Below are 21,123 nucleotides of genomic sequence, written 5' to 3' on the forward strand. Positions count from 1 at the left end.
TATTAGTCCTCAGACTGAAAGCCCCATTGAGCTAAGCACTTAAGTGTGTACTTAAGGCTGAGCATGTGAGTAGTCCTATTGACTTCAAGGTTTGGAATTTACTTAAGTGTTTGGATTGGTGCTCAAGAGCGGAATAAAAAGATCCTGTTTCTTTCTAGCTGACTGTCTTCCTTTTTCTGTCTTCAATGTGTCTGGCCCAGGTGGAGGAGTCCGCTATGATTGGAGTGAGCGGTTATGTTGAGTATCTCCGTGAACAGGAAGTGTCTGAGCGGTGGTTTCGGTACAACCCACGGCTCACCTGCATCTACTGTGCCAAATCCTTCAACCAGAAAGGCAGTCTGGACCGGCACATGCGTCTTCACATGGGCATCACGCCCTTCGTTTGCCGCATGTGCGGTAAAAAGTACACCCGCAAAGATCAGCTGGAGTATCACATCCGCAAGCACACAGGCAACAAGCCCTTTCATTGCCACGTTTGCGGCAAGAGCTTCCCCTTCCAGGCCATCCTCAATCAACACTTTCGCAAAAACCACCCTGGCTGTGTGCCTCTGGAGGGGCCGCACAGCATTTCCCCCGAGACCACCGTAACCTCCAGGGGGCAGGCCGAGGAAGAGTCTCCCCCGCAGGAGGAAGCTGTCGTAGCAGGGGAGACGGCACAGGGATCTGTGTCCACCACCGGGCCAGATTGAAACGGGTTGTGGGGGAGGACTCTCTTCCCGTTTGGCTGTAAGCAGTCAGCACCAAGACAGCGGGCTGGTACTGTAATCAGTGCAATGCCACCATCAGACGGGATGTTGCCAAAACAAAAGATTTACAAAAACAAAGTGCTAAAAGCTTTTCCCCTTTTCCTCATCTCCTTGGGAAAAAACAAAACTGGGTCAATGGACTTCTGATTCAGGGATCGACGGGATTTTTTAATGTTTTTAATATATTCAGTAGCGATCCAGGAGAAGCAGTCGTTTTATTTCTTGATAGCATTTTGGCTCAGCACCTCGGTCTCTGTGGTGGTGTTGGCTGTAATGGCCCCAGTTCAGTGAGTGCAGTGCACAGGTGTCTGTCTTCGCAACAGCTGCTGGTCCATCACATGGGGTAGCAGGGGCAAGGAACACTTACCCTCCCCTTTTCCCAGGTAGTTGTCATGTTAAAGAAATATCACTCTCCTGGTGGATCTTGCCCTGCCTGAGAGTATTTATCCTGTCTTATTTTGGTGTGTCTCTTTTTTAAAATTTTAACTAAACCATTATTTTAGGGCTTTCTGCTTGCCCTTTCCAGGCATATGGCATTCTGCCCACTTGTTAAAAGCAGGCAGCAACCTTTGAGCAGTATTCTAGAGGTCAGCAAAATCTGAAGCGTTTAGGCTACTGAAAGTGAAATTAGCAGCTGTGAGGTTTGCATTGGACTCGTCTACATTTTTGGGGGAGGGGATTTGGGACAGGGTGCGCTTATTGGTGCTAGTATTAATAGCACAGAGCATTCCAACTTCCTGACCAGTTTCTGCACACTGCAGTGCTTCACATGTTGCCAAGAGTTAGGAAGAGGTTTCTTGTCTGGATGAATTGACAAGTGAGAGGCTGGCTATCTAAGTCATCTTTGGCTTCCCCTGCACTTGATTTTACATAACAGCAATACTGTATATTGAAACAGTCCAATCCCAGTGAAATTATCATGGGTTGTTGTTTAACTATGTCTCCGTGTACTAGTTTGATAAGTTTATATAAATCAAATGCAAAAAAACCCAACATTAACTCCTCATAATGGTTCAGGAAGTTCAAAGTTGCTGCTCCTACAGTAATCGTAATTCTGTCCCTTGCACATATTATATTCCAGGTAGCTCTGAAGTTAAGGGTAAGTGTACCAAACCCAGAGAGACATGTCTTCATCATGTCTCAGACATGTTTGCACATGCCAATGTGTTTATAAATTAAAAAATAGTACAGGTACATCGGTGCAAGTTCAAAAGAGCAAATGTCTCGATGCCCTTTTAAAAAGTCTTTAAAAATATGCAATAGTTTAAGAGTTGGCTTTGACTTTGATGCTGGGTTGTATGTAAGTGCAAATAGGAATGAACTGCTGGTCCTACTGCTTTTGGAGCTTGGAATTAGGAGAGGCTGCGTATCTGAAGGAAGCTGTGGTCCGAGGGAACATAGTGTGTGATGGGGGAGGATGAACATCAGGCTAGTGGGAGGAGCAAGGAGGCGTTTGAAAAACAGTGTAAACATTAGCACAGAATTGGCAGACAGGAGACCTCAGTTTTATTCCTTTCCCTCCTAGTGACTTGGGGTATATCTCCATAGCAAAAAAAAAGACCTGTGGCAGTGAGTCTCAGAGCCTGGTCAGTTGACTCAGGCTAGTAGGGCTCATGCTGCAGAGCTAAAAAATAGCAATGTATACATTTGGACTTATGCTGGAGCCTGAGCTCTGAAACCTGGCAGAGAGGGAGAGTCTTGGAGCCCAGGCTCCAGCCCGAACCCAAACGTCTACACTGCTGTTTTTATCCCCACAACACAAGCCCGAGTAGGTGACCCAGGCTCTGAGACTTGTTGCCACAGAATTTTGTGTTTTGCTGTGTAGATGTACCTTACAGTTTTACCTTGGGCAAACCAAACCTTCCTGTGCCAGTTTCCCTATCTTTAAAATGGGGGTAATACTACTTCCATACCTCACAGCATGCTTGGATGGAAGAATCTCTAGAAGGGCAAAGTGTTATTATCCACTCTCCTGTGTAACATAAGGGTCACACTGCCTCCTCCACCTCTTCCCCAGTAGCGAAGGCCGTGGTAGTGTGGTTCTGTGCGTGCAATGTAGAGGAGGGGAATTGGAATAGACAGTTTGAATCTTGTGGTGCCATGATAGAATGCAATGAGGATGCTCTCTCAGAGGGAAGCTTTGGGGATGTTCTGAGGTAGGATATTTGCAAAGTACAGTTCTGTTGATTACAGTAGAACCTCAGAGTTATGAACTCCAGAGTTACAAACTGATCAGTCAACCACACACCTCATTGGGAACCGGAAGTACGCAATCAAGCAGCAGCAAAGACAAAAGAAAAAGCAAATACTGTGTTAAATGTAAACTACTAAAATAATAAAGGGAAAGCAGCATTTTTTTTCTGCCTAGTAAAGTTTCAAAGCTGTATTAAGTCAATGTTCAGCTGTAAACTTTTGAAAGAACCACCATAATGTTTTATTCAGAGTTACGAACATTTCAGAGTTACGAAGAGCCTCCATTCCCAAGGTGTTCAAACTCTGAGGTTCTGCTGTATTTAAAATGTAGACATTGATGCCATACCACCTGTCAAGTGGCAGAATAAGACTGTGAAAGCTGTTCTAATGAGTCACCCCCAGGACCATCAAAAGTCAGCAATCTAGTGAAGGTCAAACAAAATAGGACCGGAAACCTTAAGAGTGTTTGAAAGTGGCCACAGAAGAAAGGAGAGAGGTGGTTGTTAGTTTGGATTTCTTCAGAATCAAGGCCAGAGGGGAAATGGGATGCACAGAATATGCTGCGTTAGTCATAGCTGTTGAACTTACCAAAAAAACCCCCAAACTATCGTGTTCACACTAGAGAGCATCAGAAAATACTTTTAGTTACCTACAAAATTTTAAGTGTTTAAAATTGAACTTTTAAAATACTACCAACTGTAAAACATAAAATTTTATTTATATATATATATATATATATATATATATATATATATATATATATATATATATATATATTAGGAAAGTTTCCCTGCTGAGCTTGCTGTGAAGAGAAGGGTGAAGGTGCAGTAACTGCTATACAAGCAAAATTTCTCCGAAGCCGATGGCAACAAATTCATTAAGTGATGAAGGGCTGAAATGAAATAGTGAATGCCTTGTCCGTATGACATGGCTGTGAGTTTCTTGAGCAGGTTTTTACTGTATTGATACTGTGAACAGAGGAGATCCCAGTAATCTTGGATAATATCAGCACCTCCTTGCTCGCTGATTCACTCCTCGTAATTGGCCTGGCAAGAGCCGTGAAATTGTTTTTTACTATTAGCCTAGGCTAATCTAAAAAATAATAATAAAGCTTGTGAAAGAATTTTTTGTGTTGTGCAGCACTTGCCGTTGTACAAACAACCATTTCTGATTGCATGTGAAAGAGCCAATATTCTTGCCTAGGCCTCGTTGAGGTAAAGTTTATAGCTTGTAGCTAGGGTAAGTGTAAAGTATGGGAGTGGGGATCATTAATACTCTTTCTGTACATTTACTGAATGTGTGTGTGTGTATAGTTGTATGTGTGGAGATCCTGGTGTCTCTAGGCTTTCTGTAACAATGCTGAAAGCTATCTACGCTAGCAATTTGAGAACCAGGTCAGATGGGGCTGTTTCTGAAATTATCATCACTAATGGTTCAGTTTTCTAGTGAAAATGAGGCCAAGATGGGAGAATAGAAATGAATGGTGTCTTGCCTACAATAGAAAAAATACTACTCATTTTTCAGCAAGGGTGCAGCTGCTTTGAGCAGCTTTTCATGACATAGTGATAAAAACCTTAGGCCATGTACATTGGCAATTATAGCTTTGTTGAAGCTCCACTGATTTGGGGGGGGCGCGGGGGAAGGGAAATATTTTTCTAGTATAGACATATCCTGGATTGGCTGGGGATCTGGCTTTGCATTTCACTGTGTAACTGCAACTTTTCACCTTTGCTAAACTGTGATTTCAACCATGATTTAAAGGGGGATGTGTAGAGAAGAGCTCTGTCATATATTAATACTTCTGTAATTAACATGTCTGTTAGAGCTTCAGAACCAGGGCTTAAAAGCCCACTTGCCTATGTGCCCCTGCCAAGAGAGGAACATGGATCATCAATTTTTGGAGAATATTGTTTTTCTGTAGTGGGGGAAAAAAAAGTTTCTAGTTCTTGACGGTTGCAAAGATAACCTTCCAAGCAGAAAGCTCTGGTCCCCACGCTGCTGGCTATAGCTTTGCCAAGTAGGAGCAGCATGAAAATAATGCCACTCTGGACGGTTTCGCTGCTGCTGCTGGGTTTTCTGTGAACAGCTGTGGGAAAACCAAGGATCGTGTCATTATTGTGCTGCTGCTTTTCAGGAAAGCTAAACTCCTCCTTCTGGTCCTCCTTGCCAGAAGGCTGGGGAAGGGCACACATTCTTCCCCACATTCTTGCAGCAGCCATGAGGCTCTGGGGCTGCAGGAAGGGAGAAGAGAGTGGCTTCTCTTTTCCCACAGATCGCTAGAGAAGGGTGGATGGCTATACAACATTTATTTGTATCTCTAGCCAGAGGCTGTTACAAAACATAGAGTTTCCTACCAGGATCCAGGGATAGCAACCTGATAAGAATCCAAAAAGAAAAGGAGTACGTGTGGCACCTTAGAGACTAACAAATTTATTAGAGCATAAGCTTTCGTGAGCTACAGCTCACTTCATCGGATGCATCCGATGAAGTGAGCTGTAGCTCACGAAAGCTTATGCTCTAATAAATTTGTTAGTCTCTAAGGTGCCACACGTACTCCTTTTCTTTTTGCGAATACAGACTAACACGGCTGCTACTCTGAAACCTGTGATAAGAATCCAAGCAGTTGAGCTAGGGGGGAAGCCCCTACTTATCATTCGTATCAGTCTCTGGGCCTCTCATCAGGTTATTGCACCCACTGATCATTTTCCATACTCTGGTCAGTATGTTTAGTCCTCTGTCTAGTCAGGTTGTTAGTAAATTTTTCAAGCCACCTTTTGTAGATTTCAGTTTTCAAAGGCCTGGATGATGAACTAGAAATGGAATATGGATAATTTCACTTGTAGATCACAGGGTTTAAATCCCAGGGAGATGGGTAGTGACTAAACTTTGTTACCATCTGACAGTTATTCAGTGCAGGAAATGCGTTTGGAACTAATGGGCAGTCTTTCTGAAAGTCTTAGCGAAGAGATGATCGTGGATTGAATGAGCATAGAGCCAGAACATGTGTAACCCCACACATGGTCCTTCCAGACCAGGGTTGAAACAAATTGACTGGGAAAAGCTCTCTCTTCTACTGCTTGTTCTGTATCTATCCTGTGACACCCAAGTGACCTCACTTTCCAGTGCTGTCAGTGCCCCAACTTTCACCAGTAATAAATTTACTTAAAAATGTAGCCTCAGTCCTGCAAATGAACTAAGAGAACAGACCCTTGCACTTGTGTGGAACCCCTTTGACTTTAATGGGGATCTGTCCATCCAGATCCATTTGGAGGATTTGGGCCTTAACTTTTATGTGATACTGCAGAAGCAGATGAAAAATTATCCGGAAGATGCAGTTTACAGTGCAAATTAGCCCATAAAATGGATACTTTGAGTCATGCATTTTAATTAACAGCAAAAATTAGCACCCAGAAAACCTGTTAGTTAAACTTTATAAAAATCTGCTGTTTTGCACACAGTGGTGCCTGACTAATTTAGAGGTGCGATTAGAGCATGCAGATGATTTCCATTCTCAGGCTGTTTTGCTTTGCTTTTGGAGAAATATTTTGGGGATAGGAGAAGCCAAAGGAATGCTGCTTTGTGGAACCTCAAATTGTTTGAGCTTTTAGTTTGGGGTTTTATGTAATTCAGGTTTGTCAGAGAAATATATTTCCCTTAATTCTCTCTTTCATGAGAGGATGATCTGTAGTGGCTAAAGCTTGGGGTCTGAAGTCAGAAAATCTGGGCTCTTTGAACAGCTCTGCTACTGATGGGCTGTGTGTCATTGGGCAAGTCTCTATACCTGAGTTTCCCTTCATTGAAATGGAGATAATGATACTCATTGGGGTGGAATACATGTTGTGAGGCATAACTCATTGATGGTTGTAAAGCGCTTTAAGATCCTCAAGGAAAGGCTCTAGAGCTAGCAAAAAAGGTTTATTATTTAAGCCATTGTGATTCAAGGGAAATCTTTATATAAAACTATATTTATTTGTGACCAAATGGAAGCTAGTACTATGCAAACACTACAGGCTGTTGTTTGACTGCAATCCGTGTCAGGCCTTTTAGGGCTGTTTGGGGAATAGAATAAGTTGTTTTTTAAAAAGGCAGCAGTCCATAGCTCATGTTATGTCACAGCCAGGGGAACTGGAACCTCAAATTGTTGTAAATCTAGGGGGGGGGCGGGAAACAACCCATTTCAAGTGGGTGATAGATTTTGGCCAAGAGAGTCCTCCCATCTCTAGTTACTTGGGCGCATTGTTGCACGTGAATGACCAACAAAGTGCATACTAAAAAGGCTGTCTTTGAAAATGTAGCTTTTTTTACAAGCATAATGGGAGATACAGAGCCTGGAGTTTGGGAAGGTGGCTCTGAAGTATTACGGATGCTAGCTAGAAAAGGACGGAAGGTCTAGAGCAAAGGTTTCCAAACTGTGTGGCATGTCCCCCAGGGAGGGGCACCATAAGGTTAATGGGGATGCGAAGACATGATGGGGCCATGCTCAAAGGCCAGGGTCGGAGGGGGGGTTGTTCAGCCGGGGAAACATTTGGGGCTCTGTGCAGCCAAAACCAGGCTCCCTGCTCATCTTGCTCCTCCATTGCAGCAGCCAGCAGTTACCCTCCTCTGCTGGGGAGGCCAGCAGGGATTCTGCGAGCAGGGAGCAAAAGGCTGCACCCTGGCAATAATGATACCCTGCTCCACCCCAGCACCAATGGGAGCCAGCCAGCCAACCGAGTTCCCCTGAGACTACTGAGCCCCTTCCCCCTTGATCCTCCCCCTCTCCACAGTTATGGAGGGGTGAGCATGGAGCATGAATCTACAAAGGGGGGCTCAGCAAAAATGTTTGGCACCCTCTTATCTAGAGACTAGGCAGTGAAATTTGCATGGTTGAGTGGGAGTCTGACTGGGAATGTACGTCTTCCATACCAAGGGTTGAGTTAGCTTCACAAGAATCTTCTTATCCCTGAATATTACTGAGGGAGAATGGCTGGGACCTATTGTTTTAGTGTCATTGTGCTGAATCTAGTCCCATTGACGTCACTGGAAATCTTGCCATTGACTTTGATGGGACCAGAATTTGCCCCGTTGACAGCAAAGGTCTGATGTGGTTTGTACCACTTCTCCATGGCGGGTAAGATCTCTGCTTCTGGCACGAATCTTCAGTCTTAACTTCTGATGTAAACTAAAAATATTCCTAGCCAGAATCTTCCTTGTTTTATTTTACTTCCTGTTCCTGGGGAGTCTTAAGATTTCAGGTTTCTTGCTATGTTCTCCTCCTCCAAACTGTGAAGAAGTTACTACTGTTTCCTTTAATTTATTTTGTTTTTGTTCATAAAAGTCAGTCAGTCTGTGATTCAGCTGTATCATCAGTGTCACCATCCAGCGCTTTGGTATCTTGTATGCCCTGGGAATGGTTGCAATGGATAATATATGTTATGGTGGGGAGAAAAGAAGCCTTGGGTGAAGAAAGCAGAATTTTTCTTACTACAGCTATCATTAGGGATGTATAAACCTTTCAATATTAAGATGGGTTGCAATATTCTATCAAATTTTAATTTTAATCTGGTCACAAACTACAGATTGCTAGATGACACATCTTGGCAGCAGAAGGGCACTTGTAGGGGATGATTCTGAGCAGTTCTCAGATGTCTTATTTACATCCATATTTCTGACTTGAGACCTAGCGGTGAATCTCGTAGGAATTTTAACCTTGAAACCTTTGAGACTGGGTGGGGAAGAGAATGGATTAAAAAAGAAATTTCTAAATTGTATTTTTCTCTTCCAAAATAGTTTATATTTTTGGAGAAACAAGCTTTCTCCTTTTGAATCTCTTACTGGTTTCTCTGGTATCTTCCCTAGTGTCAGAGTTTTTCAAAGTGTGGCTTGTACGGTTAGTGTCTAATTAGATCGGACAGATTACCCCACTACAATCCAACCCCTGGCAGCTACCAGTCCCTAAAGAGGGTTTCACAGCCGCTTCAGAAGAGGCATGTGTCTTACTGTGGTGGCTAACCAGAAAGCTCTCTCGATGAGATCAGAGAGGTGGCATCGGGACTGATGGCTCTCGGTATTATGGCTTCGCCTATTTGCTAGGTCTTCTGTGCATTGGAATGAGTTGCTTTTCTTTTCCATCTGACAGCAGCACCCTTTAGGTCTACTGGCTATTGACAAATCCCTGTTCGGCATGGTGGGAAAGGGAGAACTGACTAGCAATGACAATAGCAAAGCAAATTGCATCTGTCGATACATTTTGACTCTCTTGTAGCCACAGTAGAACATTAGTTATTGCCGCTGTGATTGGCCAGTAATGAAATGGCTGTTAGATTGCAGAGAAGTGGTTATTAACCTACCTTGAGTATAAAACAGCAGTCGCATACATGTGCATTCTCAGCCTGTAACACTCCTTAAGAGATCACCTATGCCACCAGTATAGCTGAGTCAGGGCTTTAGCCTGGTATGGAACAAAGGTAAAGCATTGTCTGCACTATAATGTGACTGTTCCCCTGACTATTTCATCTGTAATGCAGATGGGTCCTACAAGAAGTATTGCAGCATTTGTGTCCAGTTCCCTGCTAAAGCTAAGGGCTGGTTTACACGGTGCAACCATGCACAGTAGAGGAGAGTGAATTCTAAAATGTACCACCGTGGAAGGGAATAATTATTTATAATTACAAGCAGTACTATGTTAAGGTGGACTAGGGTACTTTTGAGTGCATGCCAGCAGGGCCCATGCAGGCCAGTTAGCATACAACACGTTTGGTATGCTTTAGAATTCACACCCCTCTAGTGCACATTGCGGCAGTGTGTAGACAAAGCCCTAAGTCTCTAGCTGGTTATTCAGAGGGTTAATTGTTAAGAATACATTGATCCAAGAAACTGCATGGTGCTGGCATAGCTTTTCTGTTAGCACTAAGGTTTTGTTGCATTCAGATAATTTGGGAGCATATTCTGAAACGTATACTCTTTTTGCAATAGTAGGTCATTCGTCACTGTAATTTAGACATGTTTTTACTTGGTAGGACTGGCAATTCAGTCTTCCAGCTGATAGTTATTGTGTCACTCACTGGAGAGAGAGCCCTCTGATCTCACTATACTTGTACGATTTCAGCGGAAGTGGGGGGCAGGGGAATGAATACAGAATGGTGTTTGGTCTATGTGAGCAGGTGTCTTTCCCAGTCTGCTCACAAACACAGTCCACACATGGTATAGAGTCCAAACTCACTCCCCTCACAGGGTTCTGTTTTATTACCACAGAAATTAACTATGACATACATAGCTTCTCTCCAGGCTTGGCTGCTCATAGTGTTCCTCCCACTGCATTACTCAGCCCACACCCTAGATTGCCTCCTTCTAGAAAGCTTCTCTCTCTTCCCTTGTGTCCAGTGGGGTAATGAGCCACCTACTTCTATGAGTTAGCAGAACTCACTGTCCATTCCCCAATATAATCAATGCCTGTCAGCAAGATGGGATGTTTCAGGCAATCTCTGCCAGCTAGTCCAGTACAGTCCAGTTTGCATTTACTGATTCCAGAGACTCCTATAGACAGTGAAGAGTATGGGAAGGCTCTCCTGTTCATATCTGGCAAATACAAAAAGATTTAAGTTAACCAGTTTCTGACTGTGACTGCTGGGTACTATTCTGCAATTACTGGTTGTTCCATTGTGCTAGACACTATACAAACACATAGGAAGACATAGTCCCTGCCCAAGGAGCTTTGTCATACGTCAGTTTTGTGAGGGGAAAAAATTCCTTTAGGCCAAGGCTTCCCATAGTAAACCTCAGCTTGCAGTCAGCCTGTGTCCCTTCTGAGGTTATAATGGACGTACGAGTGCAGTGGTTCTCAGCCTTTTTTCATTTGCAGACTCCTAAAAAATTTCAAATGGAGGTGTGGATGCCTTTGGAAATCTATTGTCTGAACGTATGTTGAATTCTATTCAGCCAGATTTCAGGCCAAGTCTTTTGCAGAGCCCTTCGACATAGTCCACGGACCACAGGTTGAGAACCACTGCACTAGTGAATCCCTAAGTGCAGTTGTCTTTAGCAGGAGCCACTGTAATAAACCAGTTAAAGGGAAGGAATATAGTATCCTGAGAGGACACACACCTAAGAACAAATATCCCAGTGGGGCAGAAAAGAATCGTTGAACAAATGGACAAATAAGGTATATATGGTACTTCTATTTGTATTGGTGCTAAAATAGTTTTAAATCATGTCCTTTTTATTAACAAGAAAATAGTCCTTTTTTTTCCTCTCGGAAATGAGCAGAATAAATTTAAAATTACACTAATCTAAATCAGCTATAAACCCCCACCCTGATTGCACAGTGACTTAGTAAAGATACTCCAGGCAAAGGTTTTGGTGGGTGGTCTGGAGATTAAATTTTTGTAAATAATGTTTATGGCACTGCGTCCATGTCAGCTGTGACCATCTTGATTGCATAAAGGCATTTACTGTGAATGTGCCAAGCTTTAATGCTTGTGCTGGAAATTTGGCTGCAAAAACCAGACTTTTTTTCCAGTACAATGACGTTTTTGCACTTTCTGTTTATAGTTAATATCATTTAGTACCCTTCTCTAAGTGGGTCTCCACGGCAGGCTGATATCAGTGTTACAAGTAAGGGGCATGTTCTAAAATGTGGGGAGAGAGGTTAAGGGACTGCAGCCGTGTGTGAGGAGAGTCAGCATATACCAGAGGCAGAGTGGGGACATCAAATATTGAAGCTTGCTGACTATGACCTAACATTTAACATGGCAATAAGCTTTTCCTCTAAAGTTTTCATTGTGACTGGCCACCTGTTGCATGAGTGCTTTGGCTGTAGTGTGTCTCTCCAGTGTAGATGGCTGACTACAGATTCTGCTACCTTTGATGTCAGGAGCAAACATGTATTGGTTGGTTGGTTCTGCAGCCAAGCCTGTTGGATGAATTGTCTGGCCACCAGCATGGATTTCTTGGAGCCTGGTGAAGCCCCCTCAGTTGGTTTCTCTGCCACAGAGTCCCAGACTGATCAGAAAATTGCTATTTTTCAAAGAGAACCGGACCCAGCCCAGTTATTTGAAAGCTTCAGCGTAGACAAGCAATTCTCACCATGGGCAGATACTAAACTCTGTCTTCTAATTATTAAATCTCTTTGAAACTTTTTGCATGAGGGTTTCCATTGCTACAGTGTGGTCAAGAGGGTTAATGGCTCCAGTGCAGTGGTTGAAATTAAAGCCATTGTACGTGTTCAGTTTAATCGGGAGGCGAGTACCTAAAAACTGAGCAGAGATGCTGTGACAATGGAATTACTAGAGGGACCAGAGCAGTGTCATCACAGAACTCAACCCCAGAAAAAGACATTTTCCTTTGTCTTTTACAATGATCATTGCAAATGATGACCAAAATCCACTTTTAGCAAGACGGTAGTCATTCAGGGTCAGCCCCAAATGCCAGTCACTATATTCTATATAGTCAACTGGTTCAGTTTCCACATAGTGAAATGAGCTGCTCTACACACTACCATTTAGACATCTTTGAAGGAGAAGATGGCTGGAGAGTTCCATTTACAAATCCTTAATGGGCCCGGTGTCTCATTGTTCCAGGGCTTCCATTTCAAGTGTCTAAATCAATTTTTAAGTCTAAACGTTTCTAAAAAGCCCTTATGGTATGCCAATAAAATACGCTTTTGCACACACACGTAACTGCACAGTTACCCATTTTATGTTCCCCTATATGTTTGCCTGAGCCTTTACCTATTTGCACGTCCACACACATTTTGTTGGTGTAACTTTAGAGCCTTTTATGTGTGTGAAAATATAGCCCTATGTATGCACTTTCAGTGCAGGGCCTGTTGGTCTCTCTGTAGAGAGAGCTAAAGCCCTGTTGTAGCTCAGCAATTTGTATGTTTCTGCCACTAAGGAGAGACGAACAATAATTTCTCCCTAGGTCCTCTTTGGTATCAGATGCCTATGGATATTTGTGGTGATATTCACAGCGAATCAGATATGTAGGAAATGATACAATAGCATTTCAGGGGACAACGCACTACAAGCACTTATGGCAGCCACTACAGTAACCAAGAATCTAGGTACCATCCTTGAATCAACGTATCACAGTTCATGTATGTCCCCTTTCAAGGCAGCTGAAGCAGTAATAAATATTGAACTCCCCCACCCCCAGACCAAAAAAGTCATTAAGGCGGAGCTGCTGGCATTGGTGACTCTCATTGTAAAAAGCTCAGTGCACAGCTAGCCAGCTGTTCACTAAGGCTGATTGTCCCAGCCTAAATTGTGTATATGGCACAGTGAAGTCCTGTCTGAAGTCTCTCTCTTCATGCCATAGGGCCACAGCTGAGAGTGCAGTGAGCCAAACCCCCTTCTTCTAGATCAGGGGTTCTCAAACTGGGGATAGGGACATCCTCAGGGGGTCATGAGGTTATTACATGGGGGGTCACGAGCTGTCAGCCTCCACCCAAAACTCCACTTTGCCTCCAGCATTTATAATGGTGTTAAATATATTTAAAAGTGTTTTTAATTTATAAGGAGGGTTTAACACTGAGAGGCTTGCCATGTGAGAGGGGTCACCAGTACAAAAGTTTGAGAACCCCTGTGCTAGATCGGCAGGGACTTGCTAGCATGGTGTTCTCTGGGAGGAGGTCAAATTTGAAATTCGTGCTCCTCCCAGCCTGCCAGAGTCCAGTTCTGTTGACTTTCAGGGCATAGTACAAGATCTGCCTTTCCCCCTCCCCTCCACCCCCAACTCCCGCTGTGGGGGAGTTCAGGCTGGAGCTGTTTTGTGGTTTGTTGTGTTTTATCCACTGGTAAGCAATTATTTGACATTGGGAAAAGGAGCCTTTAACTTTGTTATGAAATGAAATTAGGCCAGGGAGCCCAGCATTTGGAATGGGCACCTACTCCTGCATTTATAAAGCAATAATACACTAAACAGGATAGATGCCGCTTGACTGTATCGCAAACCATAGCGTCCCAGCGTCCACTAGAGGGTGTGTTAGGTAATGGTGAAATAGCAAGTCAGGCCAGGGGTGGGGATGGAGATGAGAGGGAAGAGAAGTTATTGGACTCAGACCAGCACCTCCTACTGGACTGTCAGGTTTTGCCAAGCTAGTCCAATCCTTGCAAGGGAGAGAAGAGTGTGTTGCTAGAGCAGCATTAGCAAAAAACGTATTCACCCCGTCTGATAACAAACTGATTCATTTAGCATATCCTGTGCATGGCTCAGTTTGCTGCTGGCGCTCATGAGCCAGCTTTTTCTCTTGCAGTATGTCTCTGTTGCTAAGTTGTCACAAATCCTACAGGCAGGTGCAAATTCCCACCTGGCAAAGGCCTGTTGTCTTGTGCAAATGGGAAATGTCCTTTCACTGTTGACGGATCCCAAACACAGTCATGCTGTTATTTACATGAGCAGGGCATGTTTGAGTCCCAGTTTTAAAGCTTTGTGTTTTATGTAGTTGGTGGATGGGTAACTCTTATGGCCTTCAAAGGGAAAAACAGGATCATGTTAGGAGCTGTGCTACCTGCATCTCTCTGCATAGCATGCAGAGCCTGTTTTGGCACAGGGGAGGAGAGTGTTGCAGACCCATGTGAATAGTGTTTAAAAACGCTGAGCAATTACACGAGCTGATTGGAGACAGCACTTTGCTGCAAAAGTGATGGATCTGTCTGACTGACGTGTCCACCTGGCGCTCATGCCGGAATTCTTCCGAACCAGGGCCATTGGGTAAGCAGTAAGAGGATGTCTGCAAAGTGTAAACAGAAATAAAGTGGAAAGTAAGGTTGGTTTGGTGGCATTAGCATGATAATGACAAAACTTGGGGAGAGGAGCCAGCTGGGCCAAGACAAGGAGTTAGTTCCACAGTTGTTTCTGGTGGTGTTTCAGTGTAAGTGTTGCTTTGCCTGTTTCTGCAGTAGCCAGCAAGAAGCATTGGAGAGAATGGGGATGAAATGCACCTGCAAAGAAAGCTTGATGGGAAAGAGCTGTTTGTCTGTAGCATGTTTCAGATGTTGTGCAAAGGGGGGGAGCAAATTAAAAGCCTAGGTTCATTTAGCAGCACCCAACGGTGCCTCTACCCTAATAATAAATGTACTGTTTTTCAGCAACAACCAGCAATGTGCAGCTGCAGCACTGTTAAGCCACTGGCACAGGCATTTCTGACCTCTTGACCACTGTGTCATGCATGATGGGCAAGGTGCCTGAACCCTGGCTATAGTAGTGCTGATACCATTGCTCCCACCAGTGCAGCTGTGGGAGTTGCTGTAATACTTCCCTTAATTTTTCTAGTCAAGGTCAGGAAGTGATGGCAAGCTTTTTAAAATTTGTGCTGTGTGGCTGAATGAGGTGCAGCAGGCTTTGTCCTTAGAGGTGTTTCAATCACTGGCTGAAATTGTCAGTGATGCCTGAGGCATTATAATTAATGGCACTTAAGCATCCAGATTCCTCTAAATGACTAAAAATCCCTTTCTCTGAAATATAAATACTACAGACTCTATAAGAAATTGATAATCTGAGTTTAAATGGGAGAATAACTGAAAGGATTGCGTTAGTAGTGAAATGAAGACAAAGTGAAGTGTAGTGGAATATCAAGGAGTTTCCAGGCACATGCACCACTTTAAAATGTGACTAATTCCCTAGGGGCAAGTTGCAAATGTGTCTTTGAAAATCTTGCCTTAGCTCTCTATCTTTTGAATAATCAGAGATGGATGTGGCACATCCATGAAATTACATTTCTTACCTAAAACATGCCATAGAAATCTGCTGCTTCCTGTGTCAGACTGCGGGTCTGATTTTCCCTGGTTTACAAATAAACTAGGCTTTGTTTACCATTAGCATTATCATTTAAATGACCTCTCCCACGCGGCTGTCCCATTCAAATCAGGTTTCAGAGTAGCAGCCGTGTTAGTCTGTATTCGCAAATTTGTTAGTCTCTAAGGTGCCACAAGTACTCCTTTTCTATTCAAATCAGTAACACTTTTGAAACATATTCAGGTATCTTTAAACACTGCTGTGCAACTTCCTTGTTCAATTTTACATATTCTGATTTCATGAATAGTCATCTAAGGTAGTAATAAGAAAACAAACCTCTTCATTATTTTTCCGTGGGCACTGTCAGGTTTATTAAGCCCCATATTTAGCTTGCTTTGTATAAACGCTTCTTGAAAAACTCAGACACACACACCATACCACCCATGAACACGTATTTTCATTATTTTTGTATTGTAGGGAAATCTATTTATTTAAATCTTCCCTGTTGGGTTTCAATTTCAAATACACCACCATTAAATAGGGCACGAGAAACTGTGAAATGGATTTAAAAAAAAGTGAAACTGGCCAGTCTAGTTTCAGGCAATCGTAGTGAAATACAGAAAATAATGGTATAAATGGGAAAAAGTAAATTTTAAATTATTAAATCTGAAAAAGTTTAAAAAAAAAAATAACGATCAAGAACGGTCTTTGTCCAAGGTAGGTTTTTAATCTGATCATGTCACTGCAGCAATTCCTAAGTTTTTGTTCTGCTTAGTAAAAATTGTACTTTGCAAGACGCATAAAGCCAGCAGAGGGGTGGGGATGGGGAGCCTGTTTTTATCCAGATGTCTAGGGCATTCAGTACAAATGGGAATTTGTGCCTCCCATTAGGGTTTTCACATATACGGGCGCTCTCTGGGTTACTGTGAAGCTTTTATTTAATAGTTTTATATCATGCAAATCAGTATGTGAACACACCTGCCACACTTAACGGGGTGGGAGTGATTGGCAAGAGCCAAGCCCAGTTTGTATTTGAAGCCAGATATTATGTAAGCTTCACATTAACAAAGTGTTGACAAGGAAATGCTCATTGAGCTTACAGCGCTGAGTTCACAAAAAGGTTTGAAACATTCCACTATTCTCTCTTTCTGCTGAGGAATCCTCTCCTCCCCCCAGAACCCTTTCAAGTCTGCTGCAATATAAATTTGAAGCACCCTCAAGTTCATGGTGACTCGCATCACAGGCTTACTTTGTTAAAATGCAGTGGTAGGATTCAGTTAACATAGTGTGCTGTCTGGTTACACTCAAAATACCGGCTTAGGCCACAATTTGTCTCATATCTGTCACAGTGGAGCTAGATTTTTGGTGTGATGCACTTCTGTTCTTCCTAAGCATTAGGAACAGCCATGTGAGGGTTCTCTGCCTGTAGAGAAAGCAGCATGTCTGAGCTGAAAATCAGCTGAGTGGCACAGAGAGCGGAGTTTTGCAGTAATCGTACAATGCCACTTACCGAAGCAGCATTCCCTTTGGCTTTATTGAGTCACCTCCCTTGGCACCACATGACTTGCAAAGGATTCTGGGGCAACAGCTTCAGCAGGACAACTGAATCAGGGAAGTGTTTTCTTCTCTCAATTATAATTTGTTTCTTTTATGCTTGTGTGTGTAAAGTTGCTGATTGATTTTTAGACTGGGCAACACAATATGAGAATCAGTCTTTCTCTTGGAGGAAAACATGGAGATGTATGGACTTGCCCATAGCCTTTTTTAAAACATGAGGTGGAAAGAGTAGGATGTGTTGGTTCTGTCACTGAGTGTTCCAACTGTACTGTGATTCCTCGCTTTGGGCTGTGCGTAAGATGAGTGACAAGAGAAGGAAACAAGGTAGGAGCGATTTTTATTGAAATTGAAAGCAAGCTATTCTAAACAGTGCTTTGTGGGGGAAGAGTGAAAACAAGGCCCAGGTTCCCCCCCCCCCCCCCCCGCTTGCTTTGGCATCTCAGCCTGTATTCAATCTGGAATTATCCCCATGGAGGGCTCTCTTCCCCCACTTTCTCTTGACCAAATCTCCCATTTCCCAACCTCTCCCCCATCTTTTCTACACAAGGCTGTGAATGTGAGCCTCAGCCTCAGGCTATGGGGCTACTGGCTTTTTTTTTTTCCCCTTTGTAAATGTGTCTGGTAACATTGCGTCTTGCATCAAATGTTGTCCTATGCAGTCGCATGGTAACACTGAGGAAGAATAGCTCTGACTGAGCAATCTCTACCCATGCAGAGTGATGAATGGGTGCGTTCCCAAGGAGAATGGAGCATTTAGTTACTAAAGTAATTTAAACTTACTATAAGTGGCTTTTTATTGCAATTTGCTAATCAAATTTGATTCATAATATACTAAACTGACAATCAATTTCTAAAATACAGAAACCCCTTAGACGGGGAGGATTGAATATGTTTTCAATAGAAAAGAACTGGGGTAACTTTGTCCTTAGAAAAACAACAGAGGAAACAGTGTTTGTGGTGGTTGTTTTCTGAAGCAATCACTCCATCCACTGAGTTGCATCACGCTGCAGAAGATGTACAGGACAGTAACTACCTCCCTCTGTCTGAGTGCTGAGGTTGCCATGCTACACATGTTGCTATTTACAAAGCTTTTATGTAGAACAGTGGTTCTCAACCTTTTTTTATTTGCAGACCCCTAAAAAATTCCAAATGGAGATGTGGACCCCTTTGGAAATCCATTATCTGTACATGTAGTTTAATGCTGTTCAAAAGTCTTCTATAGACCCCTTAGACAGTCTGTGGGGGCCCCCCCAGGGGTCCACAGACCATAGGTTGAGAACCACTGCTGTAGAACACAGATTTAATTTTGCCCCACCTGTGGTTTTTAAATGCAGGTCTGCTCTGTTAGGTGACTCTGTGAAAATGGCATCTGGGTGTTCATTCTAACCGACTCCAGCTTTGGGTTACAAGCAAGATCTTTTTTCTGATAGCCAGCCCTATAAACTACCTTTCAGTTCTGAAAGTAAAGCTGGGTGCTTTCTGGCTTGTTCATGTTCTAATAGTGAAGGCCAAAGGCCAGTGTTAAACCTGTAAGACTGTGGACTTAACTTCCTGCAGTTGGATCTGAGTTAACAATCCTATTACAGTAGGGGAAGACTCCAGCTCCCTCCCTCTCTTGAAGATTTGTCGGTGCAGAGCTGACAGGTGTGAAAAGCAATAAAATACCTTATTTTAGTCACTAGGCAGCAGATCCGACTCTTAATAGACAGACAGACCCGCTAAGTAAAAAGGTGCCATTTTTACATTGTCCCTTTTCAAATGAGAACAGCACTTTACCTAGGTTACGTTAAGGAAGAAAAACCCCATGCCTGAAAAAATGCACTTTAAATCTTAAAATGTGTGGGGCTGTTGCTGGCTTTGTAGCCACTTTTACATGAAGCTGGATTGTTTTAGCAAGAGTGTTTTGGAGGGAGTGATGTTGCTAAACCTTTGGCTGCTGCCATTGCCTGCTGCAGCCTAATAAGCAAATGCAGCTCTACCTCCTACCTCAGCATCCCCTCCTCGTGCAAGACTGTGGCCCCGACTACACTAAAAAACCCAGGAGATTACCCACCACAGCAACAGTGGTTGTAGCTCAGCATGGCAGTAGCATTCTCTGAATGGGCACAAATTGATCTGAGTGAATGCTTTTATAAGTGAGCCTAAAAAAAATTGCCCTCAGCTGTAGAGTGTGTTTTAACACCCATTTATAATAGGTCAGAAGTTACACTAGTTATAGTACAGCAGATGGACCATCAACACGCCCCAGGCTTAACTCTGTTATAACAGGACTGAGCCACAACAGAGCTGTTACTGGGTTTGTTGTTTTTTTTTTTAGTGTAGATGGGGCCCTAGTCAGTTCTGTGGTTTTAAAGTCCAAATGTTATTCATGTCTCACATGGACTCTGCTTTTGCCTGATGTTTAGAGTAACCAAAAATATAATTGGGACATCTCTTTAAAATGCTGACCTATGAAGCTAAAGCTGGTGTATGACACCTGTCCTAACTCTTGTGACTTTTTCCACAGGTAAGAAGTTTCATGGTGTACTAACTTTTTTTTTTTTTTTTGGCGTGGGGCACTGTTAGAGTCCTTATTTTAAAAAGGCGACGTTGACACTGAGTCTGCAGTAGGTTGAAGTGGGGCCCTGCTATGTGTAATTTGGTAAGATCAGAACTGGTCTTAAATGATTTTACAAGCTTCTCCCAAGCTGGTCCTCTCACCTTCCTTTCCTCTCAGTGATCCAGGCACACACCAGCACTTAGTGAGGGCTGGCTGGTAGCCTACACTGATTGATGCTGAGAGGGAAGGGAAGCAAGAGGACCAGGGTTTGAGGCATAAGGGGGAAGATAAACAATTGTACAAAACATTTAAATCAGTTTAGTAAAAGCTCTCAGCATACAGCTTTAAGAACAATGTGAATGAAAACGTAGCAACTTGGTTAGGAACCTTTGAAAATTCTATAAATGTATACTTGAAATTCTGTTTGTATTAAAAACAAATTGCATTTTCTTCTTTCTTTTAACACTGTAAAAGAACATTATGCATGTGAGTGGTTTGAAAATTAAATGGTTTAATACTCACTGTTTTTTGTTTAGAGCTGACTAGTCTGTTATAGGGCTACCGTTCATTCAATCTGTTCTTTACACAGACTAGTAACATGCCATTCAAACAAGCTCTCCTGTGGCTGGAGCAGGCCCTGGGCCACCTTGTCCCTACTCTTTCATTTGTCAGTCCTCCCCCCGCATCTAAGCTCAAGACCCACTTGGTTTCTCTCTTCCAGCCTCAGTCACACAGCAGAACTGACAACGACTCAGATTGTAGAAAGAACAAGGAGGACTTGTGGCACCTTAGAGACCAACACTGATTTGAGCATAAGCTTTCATGGGCTACAGCTCACTTCATCAGATGCATGTAATGGAAAATACAGTAGGGAGAGAGAGAGAGAGAGAGACAGACAGACAGACACACACAGAACATGAAAAAAAAAGGGGGTTGCCATAATGAGACCAATCGATTTGCATCTGATGAAGTGAGCTGTAGCTCACAAAAGCTTATGCTCAAATAAATAAATTTGTTAGTCTCTAAGGTGCCACAAGTTCTCCTCGTTCTTTCTGCTGATATAGACTAACACGGCTGCCAGTCTGAAACCTATTCAGGTTGTAACATCTTCAGTCTCCCCAAATTCCCCCGTTTGATTTCTCCCTCCTAGAGATTTAGAGGCAGGAGAGGTGACCTTTTTGATGGCCATTTTGAGTCCCTTCTTATAGGTATCAAGCCTGAAAAGGCCATTCTGAACCAGGATTCCTCTGTTCCTTGTGCAGCCGGACAGCCTCTGCAGAGAACTCAGCAGTCTTGCTGGGGCCACATTTTCCCCTCCCACAGCTAGGAGCAGCAGCAGCAAATGTCTTGCTGCAGGCTGAAGTGTAGGGCAGC

At 43.1% G+C, this 21,123-nt stretch overlaps 1 protein-coding gene and 1 long non-coding RNA gene across 4 annotated transcripts in view; both read left to right on the forward strand.

The window, feature by feature from the left end:
* ZBTB37 (zinc finger and BTB domain containing 37) overlaps positions 1–21,123 on the forward strand; it is a 62,574-nt gene that overhangs the window by 16,475 nt on the left and 24,976 nt on the right. Inside the window, exon 4 of one of the 3 annotated variants that reach the window (XM_038414848.2) lies at positions 201–949. The exons of 1 other annotated variant lie outside the window; for it this stretch is intronic. In XM_038414848.2, coding sequence (XP_038270776.2) covers positions 201–689 — 489 coding nt within the window. In that variant the 3' untranslated portion in view covers positions 690–949. Of the gene's footprint in view, positions 1–200; positions 950–21,123 lie in introns of those variants that run through there. One more of the 3 variants, XM_038414849.2, reaches the window with a different exon arrangement.
* LOC122455571 lies at positions 13,660–15,979 on the forward strand. The gene is made up of 2 exons (XR_006273862.1): positions 13,660–15,786; positions 15,874–15,979. It is a non-coding gene; the product is annotated as an uncharacterized LOC122455571 (long non-coding RNA).

The sequence above is a fragment of the Dermochelys coriacea genome, chromosome 8 (genome assembly GCF_009764565.3).
Source record: "Dermochelys coriacea isolate rDerCor1 chromosome 8, rDerCor1.pri.v4, whole genome shotgun sequence".
Taxonomy (NCBI): domain Eukaryota; kingdom Metazoa; phylum Chordata; order Testudines; family Dermochelyidae; genus Dermochelys; species Dermochelys coriacea.